The sequence below is a fragment of the Cololabis saira genome, chromosome 12 (genome assembly GCF_033807715.1).
Source record: "Cololabis saira isolate AMF1-May2022 chromosome 12, fColSai1.1, whole genome shotgun sequence".
Classification (NCBI taxonomy): Eukaryota; Metazoa; Chordata; class Actinopteri; order Beloniformes; family Belonidae; genus Cololabis; species Cololabis saira.
This window is the reverse complement of record NC_084598.1, coordinates 23,993,173-24,020,900: the sequence shown is the minus strand read 5'-3', so window position 1 is coordinate 24,020,900 and position 27,728 is coordinate 23,993,173. Positions and strand designations below refer to the sequence as shown.

At 40.1% G+C, this 27,728-nt stretch overlaps 1 protein-coding gene across 2 annotated transcripts; it reads right to left on the bottom strand.

Annotated features, from left to right (window-relative positions):
• Positions 1-1,049: 1,049 nt before the first annotated feature.
• On the bottom strand, positions 1,050-27,191 carry mybpha (myosin binding protein Ha). Of its 2 annotated transcripts, XM_061736069.1 has the most exons (13): positions 26,996-27,191; positions 25,377-25,436; positions 25,059-25,121; positions 24,389-24,523; positions 23,768-23,935; positions 14,996-15,084; positions 14,647-14,842; positions 14,249-14,388; positions 12,561-12,720; positions 11,331-11,467; positions 6,081-6,267; positions 5,895-5,948; positions 1,050-1,350 (listed from the first exon to the last, which is right to left on the bottom strand). In XM_061736069.1, exons 1-12 carry the CDS (start codon positions 27,168-27,170, stop codon positions 5,917-5,919), a joined length of 1,542 nt encoding a protein of 513 aa, XP_061592053.1. In that variant the 5' UTR covers positions 27,171-27,191; the 3' UTR covers positions 1,050-1,350; positions 5,895-5,916. The 2 variants fall into 2 exon arrangements, with proteins under 2 accessions (XP_061592053.1, XP_061592054.1); XM_061736070.1 differs by lacking the exon at positions 25,377-25,436.
• Positions 27,192-27,728: the final 537 nt, after the last annotated feature.

Here is a 27,728-nt window from a genome sequence, read left to right as displayed (position 1 = left end):
AAATCTAAAAGTTTTATTTGCGATTCTAAAAGTTTAGTTTGCAAGTTTAAAAGTTTTGCAAACTTCTGTGCTGGATTTTCTGTGCGGGACCTAAATGGAAACATATAAGAGGAGTGTTTATTGGCCACTGACGATTTGACGATAGTCATGTCAATAGAGGTAATTGGAATTTCGGCTCCCTAAAAAAAGCCATGTTCCAATGTATGGTCGCGTCTATGCATCTCTGTCTCGTTACGCAAATGAGGAGGGCTGTCCTCCTGCTCCTTCCTGTTTATTGACCAATAGTAGAGGAGCTGGACCAAGATGGGCAGCCATCCTCATTTGCATAATGATGCAGAAATGCATAAGGAAAAGTTAAAATAGAAGACAAGGGAATGTAAAAACAACAAATACATGTATAAGAAAAAGGAAAAACAAAAAATATATATTTTTGCTTTTTTTTTTAATTATGTCAGTTTTGGTCTTCCATAACACAAAGATACTCATCAATGACAATATATTTGCAATGATAAAATAATTTTGGACTCTTTAAGTGAAATTACCTAACTTCCCATGACACAGCTGTATGCCACAGCAAAGTGGTGAATTAACTGAATGTGTAGTTCACGTTACATTTGGGTTACTAGAGGGATCTCTTAAATGTTGCCCTGAAGCCTTTCTCCTTTTCTCCCGTTTGTCCAAACATGTCAGATCTCTCAAATAACGGTGCAGGCAAGAAAAATGCAAACTGGCAAAAGTACAGTTCACAGATAATCATGTATATCTGTGTTAAAAGTCTCTCTGTTATCCTAACCATCTACCAATGAAAAGAGACACGTGCTTAATCTGAACAGCACAATAACATTCCTCAACACAATTGAGTGGCAAAAGAAACCATATAGCAAAACCTTTAATCTGCATGACTCAGTTTTCTTTTCTAAAGCCAGCAAATGTTGGTGTGTGACAGTAATAAAATGATAATGCAAATTAATGTGCATCCGCTTTTTGTCCTTTGAATATAGGATTTATATTATTAGATCAGTTGTAAAATGAAAGTAGAAATCCACATATGATGTGACAAAATACCGTTTTTATTAAACATAATCATTGCAATAGCATGTCCATATATTCACTGTCTGAAATCAGCACATGGACATAGGCAAAAACAAGGCTGATAAATCTTGCCTTACATACATGTCACCAACTAAAATAACATACAGTACAACACTTGGCTGGGATGGTTTCTTGGTGGAATCAGCATGTGTGAGTGAAGACAAATACAGAGATATGAGTCTGTTTTCTGTCTGCTTCTTCATTATGCACATACGTCTGCAAAGCCAGCCGCAACATCATCTCTGACCTCCTCATACGCTGTAGAAGAAAGGTCAGAGAGTAAGTATTCAAGACACACAAGAGATGCACATCCATTACATCACTGGGTATTGCACTGAGGTTTTACCGTAAATGCAAAACTTACTCACACAATTGGGAACTCATGATAAGGGCATGATAACACCTTGGGCAAAATGTTTTACGTATACATACATTAAAACCATGCACATATTCTTTATCCCCAAAAATGTATAAAAAAAAGAATGTGCAGTGAGAATGTGCACAGACTATGCACGTATGTTTCGAGGGCGATTTAGGCACCATATGTTGAAGGGGAAAACATAAAAAGCAAAACAAATCAAGATTAAGATTTCACTAGAAATACTGTGTATCATTATTATCATGTGTGTCTCCCTGCTGATGATTTCCTTGAAAAGTTGTCTGACCCAATATTCAGGCAATGTGATCACCCGTTACAGATACAGCAGAGGTTGCCAGCCTACTCCCATTAACCTGATGCTGTCGAACACTGTGAGCGGATGCATTTCATCGGCCTCCTGTTTGTAACACAACTGTTTTTTTAAACGTTGGTTCCCTTGCCCTGAACATGCATCACTTCTGCCACATGTTTTATTGCTTGTCAGCGCTCGTTCTGGTCAGGGCCGTGGAATTGAGACCATCAACCAAATTACATTTCTCACCTTCACTGACAAGTATTTCAGTCTCTCAAATGACAACATTTTGGTTCTTTAATTAGCATGGCTTTGTAGTAGTGCTGCAGTGTTTTTATATCTGTAGTCTATGGAGGAGCAAACCTGACATAATTTAAAAAAAAAAATGTTGAAATATATATATTTCTTGACAAAAATGCATGTATACGGAAAGGGACAAACTAAATATATCTATTTCTGCTTTTATTTGAAATATCAGTTTTGGTCCTGCATAAAAGCCTGCTCGTATATGTGGCTGAATATAAGAGTTGAAATCAGACTTGTGCATATTTGTTCCATTCTACCAAGATAGATATTTAAAAAAGGTATAAAAGAAGAACTGAGATATGAACCTGATGCATAAAAAAGGAACTATACATACACATGGGCGTACAAAATTAGCAAAAATGAGTCATATTCACATTTCAGCCTTTATGTGTAAAGTCAGTTTTAACTAAAGGTTTTATGTATCTGCTGCTTCTTTAAAGGCATTGATGGAAAGATAACTAATGATGGAGGTTAAATAGGGCTAATTATGTGTTGTACTGTATGTGTGCCTGCGTAAGATCCCCTGCGTATTTTCCACCAGGGATTATCTGCCTCGGTTTCTGCCCTCTTAGCCCATTCTCCCTTCTTCTCGCTGTACTCCACTTGGCTTGTCGACTCATGGTAATGTGAAGAGTTTGGCTGTGTGTCAGATCATCTGGAGTCATTTTTAGAAGCTGTGGAGTGCTGTGCTGACGTCACCCAAAGGCGCTCCCTGCCTAATCCCTTATTTTCCCCTTGATGCCCCCCCCCCCCCCCGTTCCTCACAGGACCGCATCCCAACACTCACTAGCAAGATCGCGTAATTTGTAGGGCACAGTGTACAAATGGACACTTGGAGTGAACCCTCTATTTGAGTAATCTGATCACGGGAGGACAGCTGTTAATACAGGTGTGAATTCATCCAAACACATCAAGGATGCACTGATCGTTCTGGCCTCACTTGGGGGCAGTCTGAGAGACATGCGATCCCATTTAAAGTGCAGCGCGTATACACTTATGTCCCTAAACAAATTGAAGGTCACCCTTGGAGTGTGCATATTGCATATCAACTTCACCCACTTGCTAGTGCCAAAAGACCAAGACAGAAAAGCGAGGCACTGTAATGAACGTGAACTACTAGATACAGTATATACCACAATCCACCTCTTATTATACATATTTTGTGCTAAATTAAAATTCTGCTTTTCTTTCTACCGAGGAATTGAATTAGTTGGAGTATGACATTTGATCACACACTGAGATGCATTCTGATCATAGGGAGCCATTACAATTGTCAACATGCGTAATAATCAGCGACAAAGCATCGTTGTTGGTGACAGCATGAACATTATGTACACCAGATGTTTCTGTACAATAAAAAAAAGAAAACAGAAAGAGCCATGTGTTTCTCAGTCAATTGCACAATTGCTGTCTTCTACTCTTAATCCAAAGGCTTTAATTTAAGTTTTTTTGTGATCAGCTGTTTTCATTGTTCAACTAAATCAGCAAAGCATGATAATATCTATTTGGCCACAAACCATTGCTGCTGGTTGTAGTCAGCGGACTATATTTCGAGCTATGATTAGGTGGTGTTGCACACTGTTGCTCCTGTAAGAATATAGAACAAAGAAAAATGTTACATTGACTACATTTTGTTGTTTTCGTAGTTGTTTTCAGTCTATATTTGTGTAAAAATAAAATAAAAACTACCCCACTTTAAAATAAATAAAAGAATTAGCTAGAGCTTAGCAGCTTTAAAAATAAATATAAATATATAAATAGTTATTTTAAAATTAGATGGCATCAACTAAAACTCCAAGATTTTTGCCCAACAAAATAAACTAATAATATGACTAAAAATGAATTCAGAAATATAATTTATTTATGTTTAAGGTCAAGGGGAGCTGCTACAATGAGGATGAAGAGCTGCATGCAGCTCCGGAGCCGCAAGTTGCAGACCCCTGGTGTAAGTGATAGTGTTTCACAGTGCTGTAAAAAGGATCAGCGGGATGCTCATCATAACATCAGACCAAAATTTTTCACTCTTTTACAACCTTCAGCTATCCAGCACATCTCTTTAAGAAACATTAAGTCAAATATTTGTCATCCTTACGCACTCAAATGTCTTCTCTCCTTTCCTTTTTTTTTGTTCCTGCTTTTTATACTTTCTTCTTGTCAACGACTCTTTTAATGTTCTGTTTTAAAAAAGACTTTACAGGGGACTCTCCTGTCAACAGCTGAAATGACCCTGAGGGCTACTGGGACTTATTAAAAGGCTAAAACCAGTAAAATATTTAAAACATGGATACTGAAACATGAGCATGGCTCCCGGATAGAGCAAGTATAAATAGATCTATGAAAGCTGTAAAAACATCAAATTTGGTATTTCTATTTGACGTATGTACATTAATCTTTGTCGCATTACCACGTCCAAAAGCAGGGCTTGCCGTGTGTGAGTTGCACAAAGGAGAAAGGTTGAAAGGAGAGCAGTGAGAGAACAAGAAGAGGGCAAAATGATGAGGCAGATCTCCTGACACTTGTACAGTTTAGATTTAATCCAATTTGAGTCTTAAGTGTTTTTATATGCATCATACCACACTGGTAAACCTGCAGCCGGTGCTATATTATTAAAACTAGAAGACATCTTGAACTGTGGAGCTCATCAGACTGGACTGGCACTATAATACCACAGTGCAATGTCAGATGCCCAACTTTACTATGCTAACAGTAAATACAGAGATTATCTCAAGTCCCATTGACATAGCTTGTTTATAATATTACATTATTGCCTGCCAGCCTGCCCCTCCAATATCGCTTGCAGCGGTTCAGGCTTTGTTACACTTTGGGAGGTAGTAACAGAGGCTTAACAGAGGAAAAAGGAATGTTGTGTGACATTGTGATAACAGTGGTACAAGGATGGGTGCAAACTTAGTACAGGGGATGAAATCAATCAGCGAGGATGGTGAGACAGAGCCTGGTGTTAGAGCGGCTGGCAAACACCTGTCCATCTTGCAGCATTGTTGCAAAAGGGACAAAGCCTACGCCCCAAGCAAACTAAAGATGCTGCAGAAAAAACACCACCAGGCTTGCAAATTTAATGGCGAAGTAAATCGATGGACATGTGTAAGTAATAGGTTGCTTAGCAATCTGGTAAGACCGAACCACTGGCATCTCCCTCTTGCAGCAGCCAGACATTGCAGGAGGCCAGAAGTATTTGTTTCCTACTGGAATAACCAGATAAAAGCTTTAATTTATGTAAAAATAATACAGTGCTCTGCTCCAATAAGCCCGAGCTGAATAAAGCACTTATCAGGGACCCGTTGCCAGCTATAGACTGAAGACAAGGAAAGGAACCACCTTCACACAGAGGGCTGCTGCAGTGCTTTATGAGAGCACACGCTGTGGGCGTAGTATTGCATCTTTACAGAGTCATTGTGAATGCACAGCTGGAGAGTGAAGGTGAAATGAAGAGGGGATCTCCACTGTGCCTTTATACTACAGTCCATGTATGAAAGCTGCTTCAGTTGTCGAGCTGGGAGCTACTACCCTTTCGACCATTGTAATTAATACATGGTCAGAAAAATATCCAACCATGTATCAGGTTTTCCTTTAAGAATAACAAAGCTAGCTGGAAAACACTATTTATGCATGTATTAGCTTGATACATGCAGTGACGGGGGCTTGGGTTTAAAGGAATTTAATTAAATTTTAGCCCAATTTGCATGCATTTCATTTTGCCTTTATCAAACTGGAGGACTGCAATATTTCAAGTTGTCCATTTTAACACTTCATTTCATTAATAAGCAAACTAAGCCAGCAATTCCATATCTTAGTCATGCCACTTACCTCTTTAAGATCGGATATTGGTTTATTTGCTCTTTTCTTCTGAAGTAGGAACCTCTGTAGCGGGAAAAAAATCTAGTCAATTCATTTTTTTTATCTTTTCAAAGAGTTTATTTTTACAGCAAGAGTACATCATGTATGGTAAATATTAGAGAAGTGGTGTGTCTTTTTTAGTGAGTGGATACATACGTTTGACCTCCAGCTTGCAGGAGACAATAGCCTCTCCCTGCTCATTCTTGGCTCTGCAGGTGTACACACCACCATCAAAGCTGGAGGGCTTTCGGATCTCAAGGGAGCAAATGCCTTGGTTGGATATCTGACGGAACTTGGGGTCATCACCAATGACCATCTTGTTCTTCAGCCACTCGATTTTAGGCTTTGAGGAAGAAATAATACATACCTTTACATACTGAACAATGGACTGGCAATTCCAGTATTACATGTTTACAACACAAACATAATATATAATTTCAAACATAATGATTTAAAAATACAACAGTTGTGCAATCTTTTTCCGACTTGTTTAAAACCACTGAATGCTGAGTGTAACAGTTGGGCAGAGTGGAAGTAACACAAGTCTTTTTCTGACCACAGATGTACTGATCTGGGTTTCAGCAGCATGCACCCTATTTAGATTCCTTCATGGTTCATGCAACGTTACGTGACTCTGGTTACTGATTAATATCGCAGGTGATGCAGCTCAGAACAGGATTCCTTGCAGCTTTCCTCAAAATACCTACACAATTGATTTTTCAGATTCATAGACTGAAAAAATAATAATTATGAGATTTGATTAGACAGTTTGACATCGCAAGGTTGGAGGCTTGGGAAAATGTATTTTGCGTATTTTGTCACTAATTAAGATTCTTTAAAGAGTTTGTGGGCAGGAAGTATCTTGTTTATGTTCATGATGACTCAGTGTCTTGCTTACTACTGATACAACTGCAGTCATTAGAGTATTTCTGCAGATGACCGGACTCCAACTTGTACATGAAGACTGAGGTGTACAGAGTAGCAATGGTGACACTACAGTGCCCTGTGGTGCTCCTGTGCTCCTGACCACCCGGTCAGATACACAGCCCTCCAAGTCTTACAAACTGTGGTCTGTTTTTCGGCTAGTCAGTATTGCAGGTGAATGTGGAGACATCCACCCGTGTCTTCTGAAGTTTCTCACACTGGAGAAAGAAGAACGTGATCCTCTTGTTGTGCCTGCTTTGTCCAGATGACGGTGGATTTGATGAAGCAGATTACTTCTTCCCTTGAGGATGATAAGCAAGCTGCAATGAATCCTGAAAGGTATTTCTTTGCTTAGTTAAAGGAGCTTGAGGCTCCTTTTAAGAAATGAGACTCTCTAGCGCCACCCTTCACCACGACGGCCGTCGGGGGTACTGCAGCCAACAGTGAAGCCGGCACGGGAGAACGGGGAGAACGTACATGCAGCATCATGTGACGTCACATCCGCAGCCCAGCGCGGGAAATTCGGGACCGAATTGCAGCACATTTTGCAGCACACAGCCTGTTCAAGGCAAAGGAGAGATACACTAGAGGGCTCATTCTTTTTGGTTTGGAACGCTTCATCTGACATTATTACTAGAAAACTTAAAATGTATACGGATTTTTTTCATAAATCCTGCCACAATCCGGCCTCAAGCTCCTTTAAGTTTCTCCAGGATTAATGATGTCTATCTAGTCTTTTAAGACAGATAGATGAGATTTTTATGGTACTGGAACAAGGCAGGATTTTCTTAACTGCACCGGAACCTTCTACTGGCCCTGGCTAAGCTTGAGTAGGTGCTCCAGAATCCCACATAGCTGGTCTGCACAAGCCGTCAGGACTTTGGGCCTGATGCCATCTGGACCGGCAGCCTTGTTGTTTGAAATTAGTCTCTCCAGTGTCTTCTTTTTTCTTGTTTACCAGCTCTTTCGTGTCACTGGTGAACCAGGGTTTCTTGCTGAGGAAGCACCCATCTTCTGGTGGAGATGGTGCTGTTCACACAGACATTTACTCCATGTGTCAATCCCACACATGAAATTACATTGATGTCATCTCCGTGTGGCTGAGAGAGTGTATTGCGGTTTGCAGCCTCAAACATTCCAGCAGAGATTTTTCAGCTTCCTGTCTCCACCTCCTCACAGCTCTTTTGGTCTCAGGGTGCCTTTAATCAGGGTTAAAGGTTGAGGAGGGAAAGGCCATGCCGACTCATCTGTCTGCATGGCAGCATGGTGAGGGCACTAAACTTGAATTTCTCCTGAAAGACTGCCAGTAAAATACTTAATTTTTGATTAATTTCTGTTTATTTACAGTAATACTACACAAGTGCAATTCATTTATCGTTTTTTTTTTACAAAACAACATTTTTGACACATGCCAGTGTTTCTTATCAAAACCTGAATTCATATGAGAACGTTTTTTGGATCTTAGCATCAGATAGAATCAGAAAATATACAGTAAAGTATGAAACCGGATGCAGGACAGCATGCCCCAGAGTTGTTTTAGCAGCGTCAGCAAACATGGACAACAACTTTTGTTCCAAGATTAAACTTCTTAAGAAGGACAAGATGTACTTGATGGCTTGCTGTGATGATAAATACTCCTCCATTAAGCTGTTTGATCTGCCATAGCACTTATGTTCTCCGATGAAATATTGAAATAATGCTATTGAACTCCACTTCTAATGCAGCTATTTGGTGAAAAAAAAGAATTAGGACCTTCTGCGATCTGCATCTGCTCTATTGCTGGCTTTAGCTCCGTTTTAATTGAGGGAAAAAGTTAATCAACATGTTAAAATTTTATGAAGGGAGGGATGAGATGGTAAAAAAGAAAGGAAATGACATAAGAATTCAAAGTAAAAATTGCTCCCCCAAGGAAAAAGATAGTAACATGGCTCTATATGGTGATATTACTGGCTATAACTACCACTCACATGCCTACACAATATAACAAGGTTTTTAAATCAGTGCATGCAGTTTGCATGATTTTAAAATTACAAATCCAAAGACTTTCACAGTTTCACAGTAACTTAGGGTTAGATCTGCTAATTAACAATGCATTGTTGCACTACAATATGATCTCCAAAAATCTGACATCTTTTTAACCCATTTTTAACCACCATAATGATGGCTATTATGCAGGCCTTGCACACAAAAGGCACCCTTGGTGCAACAAAAGATTTGAACAGAATTGAATGCAGTGTGATGTCAATTTCTCTCTCTCTAATGTTAAACTCGCCAAAGCCATATGAACTATTTAAAGCAACTGGACTGTGAAGGTCCCACAGATGAAAAATGTATTTAGTTGAGGAAATGTTTGGACTGTACAGCTTCAGAAATTGTTAGAATGGCTGAAGACCTGTCCTTATTTAAATGGCAGAGATAACTGGCTAAAAAAGAATAGACCCATTTGTCTGTCCCTGTTCCATGTGCGGATGCTGCTGAGATTGTCATTCACACTGATAACTGAGAAACGCTGCAGTCCGGACGGATGGCAAAAATAGTACATCCTGTATTACAGCAACATCTCCACGTAGACATGACAGTGGATTCAAGCCATACTTCTTATCAGCGTCTATTCTCTGTGTTCCCCTCTTCGCTCCTAATGCAGTCTCTCCCCCTATATGCAACAGCTCTTTATCAGGGACAGCAGGACACCTTATCAGACTACTGGAAATGCCTTTCTACTGGGCTGCTTCAAAAGTTATCAACAGGCTCTCAAGTCCACACCAGAGAAGAAAGTACTCTCGTGTTAAACATTAATAATCCAACTAGTCTGGCATTTTAATTTACAAGGGGAGGATGATCAAAACAAAGACAGAGGAAAAGCCAATTCTACAGCAGAATGGCCAGAAACTGAGATGAAGCATTATGTACCTACATGATTTGTACTGATGCATTTCCAAGAATACAGTTTGATTTGTCTGCAACAGTGGTTTGCATTCAGAGTATGTGATTCTGCTCTACAAAAGAAAGGTTTCCATTGCTCCTCACAGACCATCACTGTGCTTTAACATCTGCCCCAGCACAATCGTCTCCAAACTGTCCAGAATGCAGCAGCCCGCCTTTTAACTAGTAGTAATAAGAGAACACACATCACTCCAATTTTATCCTCTCTTCACTGGCTTCCCATTAAATTTCGCATCCATTTTAAAATACTGGTGCTAACTTTCAGAGCTTTGCATGGCCAAACACCACAATACATCGCTGACCTCCTCCTACCTTATGCGCCAAATCGGGCTCTTAGATCAGCACACCAATCGTTACTGTCTGTCCCTCAAACTCGTTATAAATCCAGAGGTGACCGTGCTTTTCAAGCTGTTGCGCCAAAATTATGGAATGCTCTCCCTTCACAACTGCGTTCTCTGGACTCTTGTGAAGGCTTTATGAAGCAGCTGAAAACATTTTTATTCAGACAGGCTTTTGGTTAACCGTTTATTGTGTCTCTGCGTTGCTGCTATGTTTTTAATTGTGCGTTGCGACTATGTTTTTAACATGCCAGCCCAGTGCTGTTTTCTGTACCTTGTTAATTTTATCTAGGTTTTTATATATATGTATACTATTGGTATCTTTTCTTTTTAATCTCTTTTAATTTGTGTGCCTTTTTTTTTTTTTTTTTTTTTTTTTAATGTAAAGCACTTTGTGATTTTATATCTGTGAAAGGTGCTATATAAATAAACTTTACTTACTTTACTTACTTACATCTGACACAGACAATTATAATAAGACTTAATCTACAATGGTAGTTTTAAGCACAGTGTACAAATTGATAACTGAATCCTGATGTTGCGTTCAGAAATACCATGCAGACATATGAGTCATAAAACAATAAATAAATCAGAGAATGGCTTCCAGACGTTGTCATTTTGAAAAAAATGACGACGTCTCACTGACAAACATAAGGACAATTAGGAAAGTGGTACGAGTTTGTTTAATTTATCACATATATGAAGACATGTGCAGATTGCCCAACCACTGCTGTCCTCAGTGAGAGACCAAGGACAGCTGAGGTGAACAATCCACTGAATTTCCACCCTGGCCTGCCACCTAATCTATCTATGTTAGTTGGACAACTGTAAAGATAAGTTTAACCCAGAGCAGCAGCCGCCAAGGAGAGAGAGAGAGATACTGAAACTGTGCATCGACATAGCAGCGCAGGCCCCGCCCAGCTTTTATGGTGGATCTTTTAAGCCGTGACATTAATACCTCATTTGAAGTAGAATACCATATATACTAAATGGTTTTATTGAGTCTGTGCTTTCATTTGTACAAAAAAGGGAAACTCTCTTAATGTCATAACTAAGCTCCTTTTTATGCTGCAATTAAACTGCAATTCTCTAAATATATACTACACTGAAAAATATGTAAATATTTACTGCCCTGTACATGACTGTTGATGAGTGAGTATTATATAAGTAAAATATCCATGAGAATAAGTGCATGACTGACCTTAGGACATCCACGAACAGCACACAGCAGCTTGGTGCTGTAGCCTACAGTAGCAGCGTGGTCAATGAGGGGTGTGGTGAACTTCGGAGCCTCAGAGAAGTCATGTTCCTGGTACTCAGGAGGCTTGTAGTTGATACCTGTCAGAACACACAATAGGGCTAAGAGGACAGTAGTCACTACATCCTGGTATCAACTGTAAAGGGCTGTTCTTCTTTACGGGATAAAGAATAACTAATAAAAGTGGATGGAAGTTTTCACTGTGAAGCAGCTGCAGTTGCCTCACAACGACAATGTAAACTAAACTAATGTCAAAGGCTAAACTAATGTCCCAGCACAACAAAAATTCAGGACAGCAAAAAAACACATTTAACAGCAGGCTACTATAGAGAAGACATTAAGTACATTAAGCTTCTTGTCTTATGAGATCAACTAAACAGACTAATGAGGAAAGGTTCTACAACTTTACAACACAGAAAGCGTGTTTTACTCTAACCAACTTTGTCTAATCTTGTGATTTATATTCCTATCTATACTTGTATCTTTATTAGCAGGGTCAGGTGGTTTATTCATGCCAAGGCTGTGTTCTGAACCCTAATATATGGACTGTGTCCTTATTCCTGACCAGATGGATCAAATGTCACTAAAACTAAATTTATGTTTATATATATATTTATATCTATATGAAGGCAGATATATACAGAAGTCAGATATGACTTAAGTTAACATTAGAAAGATTATACTTTAACAATGCTGATACATATTGTATTACATGGAAATGTATAATTCAAGTATAAACCAATTAATATAGAGTTTACCATCGGCATCTGTGTCTGCATGTATCATAGATTCTCTGTTATGCACAGAAATGGATCCACATCACTGATGACATTTCTTGAAGGTTAGGTGATACGGTCTATAAAACACTTGGCAACCCACAGACACACACATACAAACACACACAGTTACACAGCTCTGCCAGCAGGCCTAATGTTTCGCAGCCTCTTAAAATTCATCTCAGTGATAGCTGAGGACTAGCTAGGAGAGCTACCCACTTATGTTTAAATCAGTGCCAAGGTCATTTCCACTCCTTAAGTCTTCACTTCAGACCCTCACAGTATAACTGCAGCTCATTAATGTGTCCACGAGCACTTAGGCCCTGTCATTAAATGTCTTTTTAAAAAAGCCTGATCCAGAACAATAAAGGCAATGCATGTTTATCTCAGAGGTCACCTGTCTTGTGAATTTTGGCCACATCCTTGGTGACGGCGCATGCCTCACTTCTGCCCACGAGGTTCTCAGAAAAGACCCTGAAAGAGTAAGAGTTGCCCATGACGAGGTCTGAGATGGTGACAGTTAGTCTGTGGTAGTGTTCCAGAGCTGTGAACCATTCCTGCAGGTGGAAACGCAACAGACAGGTTACATTAGTGAGGCACTCATGGTAAACAATACTGAGTAAACAGTCCGGAAAAAAGGAAAATACACCCCTTTTTTTCTGAAAATATATTTATAAGGACAAATCTGGTCTTTACTGGGTCTTAAAGTCAGATAAACGCAATCTCAGACAAACAAGAACAAGTGACATTTAACAATTTGCCACTGTTTATCAAACAATAAAGCTAAGACAATATGCAGACACATTGTGTGAGGAACTCAGTATTCCCTTTCTGCCTCCATCATAATTAAGGGTGCGAGGAGCAGCCAGGTACTGTTAATCAAATGCACTTAACTGACCATCAAGTACACAATAAGTGTGACTAATTACATAAATACTGTATATTTAACAGAAAAATAACAAAAAAAAAAGATTTGGGCACTTTGCCGGTCTTAGACGAGCTGCTACTACTACCACTCAATCTGGAAAGTGTTATACGGAAATTTCAAATCCAGCTGGGATATAATATAATACAATCTCCCCTGGAGTGGATGTCCAAGCAAGTTCACACAAAGGCCAGGACATGTAACACTCACTTACATGTTAAATGTCAAAAGTTCACCACAGTGGACTTAGAAAAAGACTGCATGTGTATAATGTGGCTTATTTGGAAGGAACTGCCAGGAGAAAGCCTCTTCTCTCTTCACAGAACATGCTTAGGTTTGCAAATCTGCATCTGAACACACAAAAGTTCTGGAAAAATTTAATTTAGATTGACATGACCCTTAAGAGGGACATTTGATTATAATGTACGACACGATATTTGGTGCAAACCAAACACAACCATCAGCCCCAACACCTCATACACTGGCACATTGGTGCAGCAGGAGGACTTGGACTTTTTTGCAACCATTTTCTTGACTATAAACTCTGTCTGTTAACCTATTCTAGTCACATTTGAAGATGGCGAGAGCTTGGCGGAAAATGGATGATGCAACAGGAAAATAATCCCTGAACAGCAACTGCTAATCTACCACAAAATTGCTGAAAAACAAGAAATCTAGATGTTGCAATGGCTCAAAGTCTAGACCTTAACTTGAATTAAATGCTGGGGCAGAACATTGAGAGAGCTGTGCATAAGCTAATGCTCACAAATCTCAATGAAAAGAGGGACGCAGTTCATGGATTACAAAATCAGAGATTAATAATGCCTTACACAAGCTCTCCACACACTCCTTTACAACTTTTTTTTGTAAAATAACAGTGTAATATGTTATATATTGTTCTTCCAACATGTATAAATATATAGGACCTGGTAAAGAACAGAGTTTCTTTGGCATATATCTGTTGGATGAAGTATTAGTAAAATCAACGCTGCATATTCCTCTATGCTGATCCTTACACTTTTTCTCAGTGTGCATCTTCCACTATTTCTTTAAAAACTATTTTATATTCAAATCCTTGTTGATGATTTATGCAGAAGTGCATATAGCAGTTATAGCTGGCCAGATTCTTGAATACAGATCTTTATATAAGCGTGCCATACCCCTGTCTTCCTGTCAGCCTTCTGAACAGTATATCCACTGATTTCTGCATTCCCATTGTCCTTGGGAGGAGTCCATTCCAGAGCGGCGTTGAAACCCCAGGCGTCCACCAGCTTAATGCTAGCAGGAGGACCAGGCAGCTCTAAGGATACACAGTATTGCCAGTATTACATAAAAGATTCCGATCATAACCAGAATGCTTCTGTGAGCATGACAGGAGCCTTTTCCAAAAATAATTAACATCAAAAGTCAACCATGAATTTAACATCCAGCTTAAGATTTAACAGGAGCAGCTGACAGCAGATACAAACTCCAACCAAATGGTGCACAACATTATTTGGAAGGTAGACATCCATTTGTGTGGACTTGTTAACATAACCCTACACATCATATGACTTACCAACAATCTGAATAGTGATGGTGGCTTTGTCTTCCAAGCTGTCTACTTTAACAGTAATCTCATAAACACCAGAGTCCTCCCTCTCAGAGCTGCGGATGAACAGGATGCTGTCCCTGTCAGTGTTCCTGATGTGGACCCTCTTTGTATCCACAGGCTGACCATCCTTCAGCCAACACACCCCAGGTTTAGGTTTTCCCTGTGAATTTGGAAATACAGGCAAAGCCAAGATAAAATGTCATGGTTCAAGGTTTATGTGTCAATTTTTATTCATATTTTTCACAGATTTCATGCACACTTCCAAATCATAAAAGGTTGGGATATTATTTGGGATTGAAAGTGTTCAGCTTACAACGAAAGGGATGACCAAGTTGATCTGCTCCCCAGCCATCCTGACATAGCGGGATTTGAGAGAGCGTGGCAAGCGGATCCTGGGACGATCTGAAAAGTGGAGTTTAACATGTTCATCTTCTGCTTCGTTCATGTTTTATTTTCTTAATCACTGGAAGAAACATCAATTTAGGATGTGTTCTCACTTGCAGGTCAGTTTTTGGGTAATTTTATATTTAAACAAATACATAAAAAACATAGATAGCATTAAACCAAACCCTGATTGTACTCAAGTGTAATATTTATGATGGCATATTTTCCTGTAGACATTACAAAATACTTTGGAAATCTATAAAGGATTTCAAATAGTGCAAGGTGTTCCTGACACCATTTCAAACCTTCCATTTCTGGCGAAAATTCTGGAGAAGGTTGTCTGCCAGCAATTACACAGGTATCTGAAGTCTTTCAGTCAGGGTTCAGAATGCATCATAGCATAGAGACAGCACTGGTTCGAGTAACGAATGGCCTCAGATAAGGGATTAGTGTCCATACTGGTTCTACTGGACCTCAGTGCTGCTTTTGACACTGTAGATCATGGCATCTTACTGCACAGGTTAGAGCATGTTGTTGGGATTAAAGGGACAGCTCTACGTTGGTTTAAATCACATCTATCTGACAGGTTCCAGTTTGTTCATGTACAGTACATGAGGTTCCTTCAGAACAGTCAAGGGTCTGTTATGGTGTTCCGCAGGGTTCAGTGCTAGGGCCAATCTTGTTCAGTTTATACATGTAGCCATTGGGAAGTATAATCCAGAATCACGGCATACACTTTCATTGTTATGCTGATGATACGCAGGTCTATTTGTCTATGAAGCCGGATGAAACAGAACCGTTAGTTAAACTTCAGGCATGTCTTAGGGACATCAAGGACTGGATGTCCGGAAATTTCTTGTTTCTAAATTCAGATAAACCAATTCAGATAAAACAGAGGTTATCATTCTTGGTCCAGAGCATTTTAGGAAGGGACTAGATGGTGTTGCGATGGCTTCCAGTGCAACTGTGAGAAACCTTGGTGTTGTTTTCGATCAGGATTTGTCGTTTAAACCATATGTTAATCAGGTTTGTAAAATAGCATTTTTCCATCTAAATAATATTGCAAAGATTAGGAAAATCATCTTGCAGAGTGATGCAGAAGAACTAGTTCATGCGTTTGTATCTTCTTGACTAGATTACTGTAATGTGTTATTAGCAGGATGTCCAAGTAATTTGCTGAATAGGCTCCAGCTGATCCAAAATGCAGCAGCGTGAGTGCTGACAGGAATCAGCAGGAGAGACCATGTCTCTCCAGTGTTAGCGTCGCTCCATTGGTTACCCGTAAAATTCAGAATCCAATTAAAAATTTTATTACTTGCGTATAAAGCCCAAAACGGCTTAGCTCCGCATTATTTGCAAGACCTGATAGTGCCTTATGTTCCTGGCAGAGCTCTCTGTTTTCGGAGTGCAGGTTTACTCGTAGTTCCTAGAGTATCCAAATGTAGATTTGGAGGGCGGGTGTTCTGCTATCAGGCACCACTACTATGGAACCAACTTCCAATCTGGGTTAAGGAGGCTGACACCACCTCCACCTTTAAAACTAAACTTAAAACCTTTCTGTTTAGTAAAGCCTATAGTTAGTGTTTAGTAAACCTCTAGCTGGGGTTGGTAAATCTCTAGGTAGTGTAAACTCTAGTGTGTTAGAGTCAGTAGACATAGTCGCAGCTATAGAACAAGACTATAATAGTTAGTCTCAAATATACGTAGCTTCGTGGTAGATATGCTGCTATAGGCTTATGCTGCAGGGGGGCACCGACATGATCCACTGGGCGGTGCCTCTCACCCTTCTTCTCCTCTCCTCTTCCCTTCCTCTCTTCTCCATTTCCATTTTTATTTATTATAAGTATCTCATAGCTATCATTTTTGTCCATCGCTCCTGTAGTTTCTTGTGCTGGCCACCCTTTTTTTCTCTCTTTTGTGCATGTTTGCAGGCCGGAGCTTCGGGAGCTGCGTGCTGGCCTGCGATTCTGGTCCGCCCCACCACCCCCGGTCATCCCGTTAGTGCTTCCACCTGCCTGCGCCCCCCCCCCCCCCCTCTGGTCATCCCGCCTGCTGTGTGCTGCTGACGTCCCTGACCCCCCCAGTCTGGCCTTCGGCAGGAGGGTCCCCCCTTATGAGCCTGGTCCTGCTCAAGGTTTCTTCTTCCTTCTTCTTTCCTTGCCACTGTTTGTCTTAAGGCTTTTCTCCCACTAGGAGAGTTTTTACCTGCCATTGTTTATGTAATAATTGCTCAGGGGTCATGTTCTGGGTCTCTGGAAAGCGTCTAGAGACAACATCTGTTGTATTAGACGCTATACAAATAAAATTCAATTGAAAATTGAATTGAATTGAATTATCTGTCATATAATAGCCTGTTTGATGCCTACCAGTCTGGTTTTAGAAAAAACCACAGTACAGAAACTGCCCTCGTCAGAGTTATCAATGATCTGAAGATTAACACAGACAACCACAAAGTCTCTATTCTGTTACTTCTCGACCTTAGTGCAGCTTTTGATACTGTGGACCATGTCATTCTACTTCAGCGCCTTGAACAGTGTTTGGGCCTCAGAGGCTCAGTTCTTAACTGGTTTTCATCATATCTAAGTGGTAGATCTTTCTCTGTTTCGGTCTACAGCTATGAATCTGATAATGTCAGCATTCACTATGGAGTCCCACAAGGGTCAATTCTAGGTCCCCTACTTTTCAATTTGTTACCATGTTACCACTATGGTCCATCATTCGGCATCAAAATATTCAATATCATTCTTATGCTGATGACACACAATTATATGTATCTTTTACTGCCAATCATTTGAGCCCAGTCAATGACCTCATTCAATGCATTACAGATATCAAGTATTGGATGGAAACAAACTTTTTACAGCTTAATGAAGAAAAAAAGAGATTATTTTAATTGGTCCAAGTGCTCTGAGGCAACATATTCTCCCTTTATTAACTCCTCTGTCAGTAAAACTTTGTGAACTTGTCAAAAACTTGGGTGTTATTTGAGATGCTGATCTTAACTTCCAGAAACACATAGCTGATGTCTCCAGGACTGCCTTCTATCATCTTGGAAATATATCTAAAGTAAGATGATTTCTGTCACAATCAGACTCTGAAAAGTTGGTTCATGCTTTTATCTCCAGTAGATTAGATTATTGCAATGCACTTTTTGCAGGACTAACAAAGCAAGTGTTACATAAACTCCAGCTTATTCAAAATGCTGCGGCCAGAATTCTAACAAAAACCAAGAGGTATGAACACATCACTCCTGTTTTATCCTCTCTGCACTGGCTTCCTGTTAACAAAGAGTAGATTTTAAAGTACTTCTTATTGTCTTTAAATCTATGAATGGCTTATCTCCCTCCTACATGGTTGACGTGCTCACTGAATACATACTGGACAGATCCCTTAGATCATCAAATAAGAGTCTTCTCATCATACCTAGAATTCACACTAGATCTGCTCATGGTGCTTTCAGTCACTAGGGTCCCACTCTCTGGAATTCCTTGCCACAGGAACTAAGGTCTGCTCTAACAGTGCCCACTTTCAAAAGCAGACTAAAAACGTACCTTTTTGCACAGGCGTTTGAGTAAATCTACATGGTTGGCTGGGTGATCGCACTTTTGTTTGTTTGTTTGTTTATGTATTTGAGCACATTGAGTCCATGCTCATCATGTGAAATGTGCTTTATAAATAAATTTGCCTTGCCTTGCCTGACACAGAGATACGTTACCAGAAAACGGTGGTTCCCACACATGTGCTGGTTAATAATAGCATATAATTAGCAACATATTATACTGTTGCTCCCATGTTTATAACTCTAAGGTAATCTTTTAAACCATTCATTCATGTTTGCCTGGGCTTCCACCCTAAATCTTTTCCTTTATGGTATGAAGAATGGGTCAGGTTCCTCTGGATTTGACCTTCATCGCCAGGGGGCAATGCCAATGGATTCAGGAGAAACGTCCTCAGGATACCATTGTCTAGCATGCAACCAATAAGATAAATGAAGTATGTGATAAAAGTAGAGGGACAACCACAACAGTAACAACAAAAGACACCCAAAATGGTGTGTAAGTGGAGTAGAAATGCCAGTAAATGTTGCTGCTGCTGTTGTTGGTTAGTGTGTGGTTTTGACTCAGCTGTAGGGGGAAGTGGTTCAGGTAATTGGAGCAGCAACAAGTAGACCATCTGTTATCACTAAACCTATACGCATCTCCTCTATCTAGACAGTGACACCGGAGGAGCGGCTGACGACCAGATCTGTTCAAACTGTGTTTTGCACTGTAAAGAACAACCTAACTGAATAAAACTATCAGGTTCTGGCATTATTGAGTGTTGCTGGAGAAAACCCTTAGTGGCTGGATTTTGTTATGAGGTGGTATTAACCATTTTGCTTGTTGTGAATAGTGACCTTTGGACGTGTAAGTTATTGCATAAGGCCTGCCTCCATCCCATTATGATTAATTCAGTATGTAATGGGAGGGGTACCAGGCATATTTCACAAGAGAGACTTCTCATGAAGGGAAAGGCTATGGCTGGCCACAATAAATTCACTGCCACAGTTGAATTGAAACAAAGTTTGGTTGGAAACTTACCCACTTTGTTGTTGTGGGTAAGTTGTTGTTTTTTTAAGGGTATATCATTGTGTTACTTGTTGCACACCTTTGTAAGGGCAACAGCGTGACACACTTCTTCAAATGATGTGCACAAGCAATTGCTTGGGGGTCTCATTTCAATCAAACTAAACCTGTCAAGTATGAACACAACGATTAATATTTATTTGTGATAAATCAATTCATTCCAGGTGGTTTGCTTGGAAGTCATGTCCGAAGTCTGTGAAAAGTGTCTTGGGACTATTTGCATTGTAATGGACACTAAATGAATGAAATTAAATTGAACATTGACGTCTACTGCCTGGCTTGTCCCTTGTCCAAGTTTATAATTAAGAAAAAGGATATCACATGAAATATGAGCAAGTGTCTGAGAGACATAGTTTCAATAGAAAAGTACAGTATCTGAGCAGGGGATGCATTAAAGGGAAACCCTACGTTCAGCAGCTCCCAAAATAGCATTGGTAACTCGAAAGTCTTCCATGAATGCTTCCAGAAAGAAGATGTCATCAATTTCAACTGACTAATGAGGTCCAACATCACATTTAGAGCTGATTGCAGCAAGAACTGATAAATAAAGTCAAAGTCAAAGTCAAATCATATGTCTAAAATCGGGTACTTTGTGAAATATTTACACGGCCACTACGTTGGCTGGTTTTGTTGAGGTTAAGGATTGTGTCAGGAACCGCATCTCTAAGGTTTCTGCATAAACAGCAAATGTCCCAGAAGCTGTTTGGGCTTAGAGGATATAAAAAACCCTCAAGCTGCTGCCCTCCGTCACCTCTTTCACCCTCCTGTTTCCTCTCGTCCAACCGAAAAGCCTTCTTATATCACACCCCATCAACCTCGTGTCCATCTTTCTCCCGTTATCCTATTACCCTACTTTCAGTGTTTATCATTCCCAGCATGTCTTATCACCCCCTGTCCTTACATTTGTCACCATATCATTGGTGCATAAACTGGGATCCGGCCCGTGGAGCCATCATTTCCCAGGAATATCGGGTCTGCCTCCAGATTTGGCTCAAATGCTAATCCCTGCTAATCAACAAACCTGCCAGCAATGTTCAGAACTACTTCTGGCATCAGACCACCCAGTGACCAGCAAGTCCTCAGGCAAACAATATATAATCTGCCTTTGTCTCTGGATAAAGTCTCTTTGTAGGGGGCTTTCAGCAGATGTGGGACAGCGGGTCTTCATCAGAAGCTCAAACTGATGGACGTCCAACCTAGAAACAGCTGAATTTACCAACAGCAAGCCGTCAAGGATCCACCAATTAGGCTCATGTTTCGTTCCCTTCATTTGACCAGCAGTTTTGTTTGCTTGACCGTATTTCTCCCCATTGCTTGTATCTGACAGTGGATAACGGGGATGTCAGCTTGATCTTACGATCTTACAAACAAGAACACATACAACAACATTGACTGATGTGATGATTTGAGGCTTAACATGTACTTTTAGCTGCTTTTTAGGATCATTTACTGTTTGATACTTATACTTATAAAGATGCACTTCATTGCAATCGAAGCGTGGTGATCCAATTCAAAACATTCTTTTTTTCTCAGGGTCTATCTGAAAGAATATGTTAAATTATGTCAGGCTTACATAATATGCATTTGGTTCTCTAGATAAAATACACTTGAAAAAAATGATAATTTAATATATATATTTATATGTATGTCAACAGACCCGACTGGAAAAACTAAAACACCAGAAAAGTATGTGTCTACTGTTACAAACATTAAACCACATGTCAAACTCAAGGCCCTGCAGGCCAAATATGGCTCTCCATCTGATTTTATCTGGCCTGTGGGATTATGCAAACCTATTTCTGTTCTCACAACACAATTCTCCTTTAGAGACATAAACAGACCTTAACAGGTGTCCCAAACTGTATCTCAATTTCATTAGCTGCTTCATGATGGCATCTACCCACTGGATGGCAGTATCTCAAACAAAGTCATTTTCTACAATGGCTTTAGTGGCTGAGTGACGGATTTGAAACAAAATGTCCAAGAAAAGAAACATTCATGAAGAAGGAAGTTAAAAGAAAAATGAGAATTAAAAACATGTTTCTGCTAAATCATGATGAGCCTGTGTTTTGAATGGTTTGTGTTTTGAATGGAGGTGGTTGCGCTTCAGCACCAAATATGCAGACAGAGAAACACACCTCTATCAAAGTAATTAATTTATATCTATGACTTAGATGCAAGAGCTGAGATGTAATATTTTTTGTACATTTAAAAGTCTTGTGATTGCTTTACAAGTGGCCATTTGATGCTGACCATAATGCTGATGTGATAATGATCTTGTAATATTACTCATGTTTGTATTTATCTGTCAAAGTTATCTGGAACAAACCTTTAAAATGCTACTGAAAAGAGAACCTGAATTGTAAAGCTTGTGCAAGTAAAGTAGGCTTCATCATAGTAGAGGTGAAAACTACATCATTTATAACTATGCTGCCCCCCCCCCCCCCAATTGGACATGCTGTAATTATTCCCTCATATTGGCCAGATACAGTTCATGAGTTGTATGACTTAACTTGAGATACATTTTCAATAATGGTGGCCGGAAATGACCATTGGCTCATTTACTTTTCAGCTTTTTTACAGTCCATGATTTTCCCCATTCTCAGAAGGACCTTGAACATCCTAATGAAGAAAGATCAAAAGTAATTTCAGTCCTTAATGATGTTTAAGCTGCCACTGATTGCGCATGAACGACAAACACTGATAAAACCACCTGGTGTATTTGAAGCGTGTGATTTATCGTTTAACATAATGACCTCTACTTAACAACATGTATAATAACTTATACATTTAGAGATGAGAAAGCATCACGACTTTACACCCGTCAATGTATTCACAGGCATGTGCATCATACTGCTCTCTTAGACCACAGCCATAGAGTGTAAGCATGCTAGTATTTGCTAGACATCTATGCAGCACAGTTGAGACAGAGATGTCATTTGAGTGAATGTTTACCCAGTGACACCACTGGAACAATGTGAGTAAGACTTCCACACCAATCCGTCTGTAGATGATTTCATTTGGACCAAAGGAAGTGGACTGACTAAGAGACCATCAGTTACATCTGCAGGGCAACATCCTACAATGCTGAAAGTGTAACTAGTTCAAAAGCGTATCATCTTTATATTAGAAGTATTCCACCGTCATTGAGTCATACCTGCGTAAGACATAAAGTTAGTCAGAACAGCAGTTCCATAAATAAAACTGACAGTGAGGTTTATGTCAGTGAATCACACGTCTCCCAGAGAGGCTCATTACCCAAATGTTCCTCTTTGCCTGACTGAGACTGCGACTAAATCGCTCCGAAGACTGACACGGCCAGACTTCTCATAGGTAGTGTCCGATTGCATTACCCGGATTTCACGGCGCTTTCAGCCAACTAGCAGTAGACCAGTCCAATATTTATCATTTCAGCCAATGGTGCTGGCGTTAAATATTTGATTTGGATCATTAAGGTGCTTGAAGAGCTACGCTACAGTAATTTTTCATTACATACATGCATATATTGCATTTATGTATTATACATGCATAGAATCAATGCCAGTTTTACATATAAATTGTGGTGTTTAGTTGATATCAGCAACATACAAAGGTGTACCGCCTACTTCTATTGATTTAATTAAAAAAAAGCATCTAAACAATCAACCATCTTATTTCTGATGAAAACGTCGCGTCTGAAGATATGCAAGTGAAAGTTTGATTTGTGGCTAATGAAAGCACTTGTCAGCGCCATCGTGATTCACGTACATACATCTGTGCAGTCCATCTGAGGATGGCATTTAATACCGCCTCCACCTGCCGGTTTGCAACAAGAGTATTTTAAGGATAGGTCATAAGTTACAACTAACCGGGCGCTCTTGACAGACATTTTGAAAATTGGCTTAACACCAGTAAAAATCCAAGCTGTATGAACCCACATCAAGAAAGATGCACCTGCGTCTCCTTCTCCAGTAAGTGTAATTGTATGGCGTGCAGCTGTGCAGGTTTTGTATTCACTTGATGACCATGATAAGTCTGGATTTTCTCTTCATTTAGACCTTGCAGTGTCACCGACTCTGTCATTGACCGGTACTCACCAACAACCTCGCGGATCAGCACGGGCTGAGCGAGCACACCAGGTTCGCTGCGGCCACCGGGGTTTACAGCCACCACGCGCACATGCAGCAGGTCGCCTTCTGTCAGGTGCTTGATGCACAAGTGGTTAGACTGGGTCAACTGCTCATTAGCTACAACCCAGTCAGCGCCTGCGGGAACGAAAAAAACCCAGATGTTTCTGAATTGATGACAGCTTTCAAGGTATTTTTCAATTTTAAGAATTTAAATATCTATTACGTCCTTTGAAGGGATGTGAATTATACCCTCCTTTGTCAATTTCACTTTCAAAAATGTGAAACATTCCTTCATGCGACATGTTAAGTGTTTTATCACCTGTCGACAGAAGTTTACAAACAACCTGCCCATAAGAAGAACATAAACGTCTACCATAATGAAATCTTAGAAGGCATGCTGTCATCTGAGCAAACGGGCACTTCTAAAAGTGGTGTCAGAGGATCCAGCGACAGCCGGTGAACTGATGTCTGCCGTATACGGTCTGGATCCAGCTATGAGTCTATCAGCCCTCTGACAGCCCGGAAACAGGTGCAGCTTCAGAGGTCTCCCCTGTGCACACGCACGCGCACACACATGTGCAAACTTACTTCCATCTTTGCAGTACTCGACAGTGTATCCATCCAAGCCAGAGTCTCCCGGGGTCTCTGGATTTTTCCACTTAATGATGAGGCTGGATTCATTCACGTCAACCACGGAGACGTCCACAGGAGGGCTGCATGGGACTGGAAGAAGGGATCGGGAAGGTGGAAAATCAGTTGAAAAATGACACGATTAGGAAAATACATTCCCATTTATACAAAATGATTCTGTGTAAGGGTATTTACAATTAATCTGACACAATATTAGGAAAACATTGGAGAAAAAGAAACCCATCATAATTTTCTGTAGACAAAAGTGGTGTATTCACGTGTCATTTTGTCTAAAAAAATCTCCAATCTCATTTGTTTACAAGTCATAGCATGCAAATTTCCATCGCTGTGATAACCGAGTCATTGATAATAACTTGACTGAATTTGCTTTCAAACTCTGTTAGCGCAACTGCTTGAAGCTCTTGAAGCATAAATCACAAATATTTGCTGCCTTCAGCATTGCAAATAAGTGGATTTTGATCATTCCCTTTATCGGGCACAACTGCAAACTAAATCATGTTTTTATAGTACAGAATATTAAGTTACTTCCTGTTTAATGTCTCTCCATTGACCTTGACTATGTGTAAAAAAAAATGCAGGAAAAAGGTGGTGGAGTTGGTGGTGTTACCTGCAGGCGGAGGTGAAGGGGTCTTGGGTGGTTCTTCAACTACAGCGGCTTCTGCTGGAGCAGCTGTTATCAAACAAGAATTTAAAGAATTGCATCATAGCCCATTAAAGTTCAAGGCTTTCTGATTATAAATGTGCAACTGCACCAGAAAACAAAACCAGGTGGTTTAAGATTTTATGAAGAATCCACAACACGAGTGCTGCTTGCTAATGAAAGACACGTAAGGTTGCACTAAATTGATGGCATTTTGTTACTATTTGATGCACAAATTGCCTTTCGTGTATAAATGTGGCTGTGTGTGATGTGATTTGTGTTTACCGTCTGTCGTAGCATCTGCAGCGGGAGTGGCAGCATTGTCTTCGGTGGCAGGAGCAGCAGCTGACATTAAAATGCCATTAGGGAAGCCATTTAGTGACATACATTGAGACCTCATTCATGCAGGTAATCAATAAGTTTTTCCCTAATTTGTTCAACACAGACTCCACTGAAGCACAGCAGCAGAACAGAGGAGAGGGAAAAACTGCTCTGTATTCATAGAAACAACTTAAGAGATCTGTGGCACCTGAGCCATTTGCTGTTGAAATAAAACAACTTTTGTCCACAAAGTGAAACTTATAAGGTTAAATACTCAGACAGAGAAAAGATGAAAAACACAGCAGGCCATGAGCAAGAAATATAAACAGTATAGTGTTGCACAGCAGTGCACAAACACTCATCTTGAATTACAGCTAGTGTTTGAACCGCCTGAAGAGTGTGTTTACTCTCAGTCTGAGTTATTTAACCTCCTCCTTCCTCCTTGCCACCAGCTGATGTTAAAGGTTAAATATGAGCATTGCATGAAAAAAAGAGTACCATCTCTTCAACCAAGCCAACCATTGATGTACATCATGTCCGAGGTCTGATGATCGGAATCACTGCACAAAAACAGGAGGAAAGCCTTCTGTTGCTTGAAAACACAATCAATAAATTGACTGACAGACCTGGACATTGATGTAAACATCAGAGGTGGGTCATTCTGTTTCACACCTATCGGTGTCCCATGCATTTCATGTTCTGACTTTTTCCATTTGCAACTGCTTCTCCAAGGTGCAGGAAGCTAGACAGTGATTTATTTCATTTATGGTGTGAAAATAGTCATTAAAAATATACTTGGGGGGCTTAAAGATTTCCATTCATCCATTCACACACACACACACACACACACACACGCGCACACGCACGCCACACACACACACACACACACACACACACACACACACACACACACACACACACACACACACACACACACACACACACAAGATTTGGATTCAGACGACTTTATTATTCCCTTTGGGAGGTTCCCTCTGGGAAATTGACTGTTGTGTCTAGTGTGCATTTTATCAATTTATACTAAAAGAGCCGTGGACAAAACAAAATGCAGAGCAACCTTTTTTTCCCCTTTGAGTTGGTATTCATATAATTTTTTGAGGCTGTACATTAAAATAGTCATGATTCGGATCAACAGCTGCATGCAAATAAAGAATAAGCAAGCAAAGAGAGCTTGTCTCCCATTATGTTCTGTACATTTATCCTCACCAACAATTTAGTAGGTTGATCTACAGGAACGTATAATACATCATGAATTCCTACCTTCACAGAGATTGATTTCCCATTCAGCCTTTCAAGATTTTAATTTTGACAGCCAGTTTTATATGTGAAGTTTGTGGTGACGTTAAACCATTTAACATTAAGAAATTCAGCAACCAGAATAGCCAAAACTGTGATTAACTGCCTCTCTAAACCTTTACGATTAAAGAAAAAAAAAGATGCAACATCACTTTTTTCTTGTTATTATCCAAGTTACTTAAACTCTATCAAACTCAAGCCTAAACAACTTAAGTGAGGTTAATCCTGCAGTCCTTTCTGGTTCCAGGATGGGTTTTGGAGCCGGATACCTGGAGTGTCCTCAGCTGGAGCAGGGGGAGCTGGTGGAGCCTCCACGGGGGCAGGAGCCGGCTCCGGGGCAGGCTCCGGGGCAGGCTCCGGGGCAGGCTCCGGGGCAGGCTCTGCTGCCTTCTCCACAGCCTTCTTGGCTGGAGACTTCTTGATGGGAGCAGGTTTGCTTGGCATTGCGCTGACAGACTGGATCCTCCAAGAGAAGAGGGGGCTTCAGTTACATTTATAGAGAGAGTGGGGGACTTGTCGGCAACTCCACCTATCTCATGACCCGCCTCTTCACTGCAGTCACCTCCTCAGCTGGTTTGATCTGTTCAGACCTCTACACCTCAAGGCCTTCAGACCAGTGAACAGAACTTTCAAAATTCATGTCTGAATTATCATCTTAAAAACTATAGGCTACATCTGATTAGGTCTGTATACATTTTCATTTATTTTAAACAGAAAAACAGAAAGCAGAGACAACAAAAAGGTAAGAAATTCACCATGGAGGATTTGTGATTAATTGATATTTTTCTTACTTCTACAACTACTTATTCACCTTAAAAAGTTTTCAGTTGCATGGAATATTTAACATCATTTTCCCAAAAGGCAATTTTATAGCTATAATTCTCCACTGCTGACGTAATTGCAGAAAGCTCAATTTCCATATGAATTCCTGTTCATAAAAGGTTTTGACAAAGGTGTTTATACAATTTATTCCTAAAACTGTAAGATTGTCTTTTTTTCCTG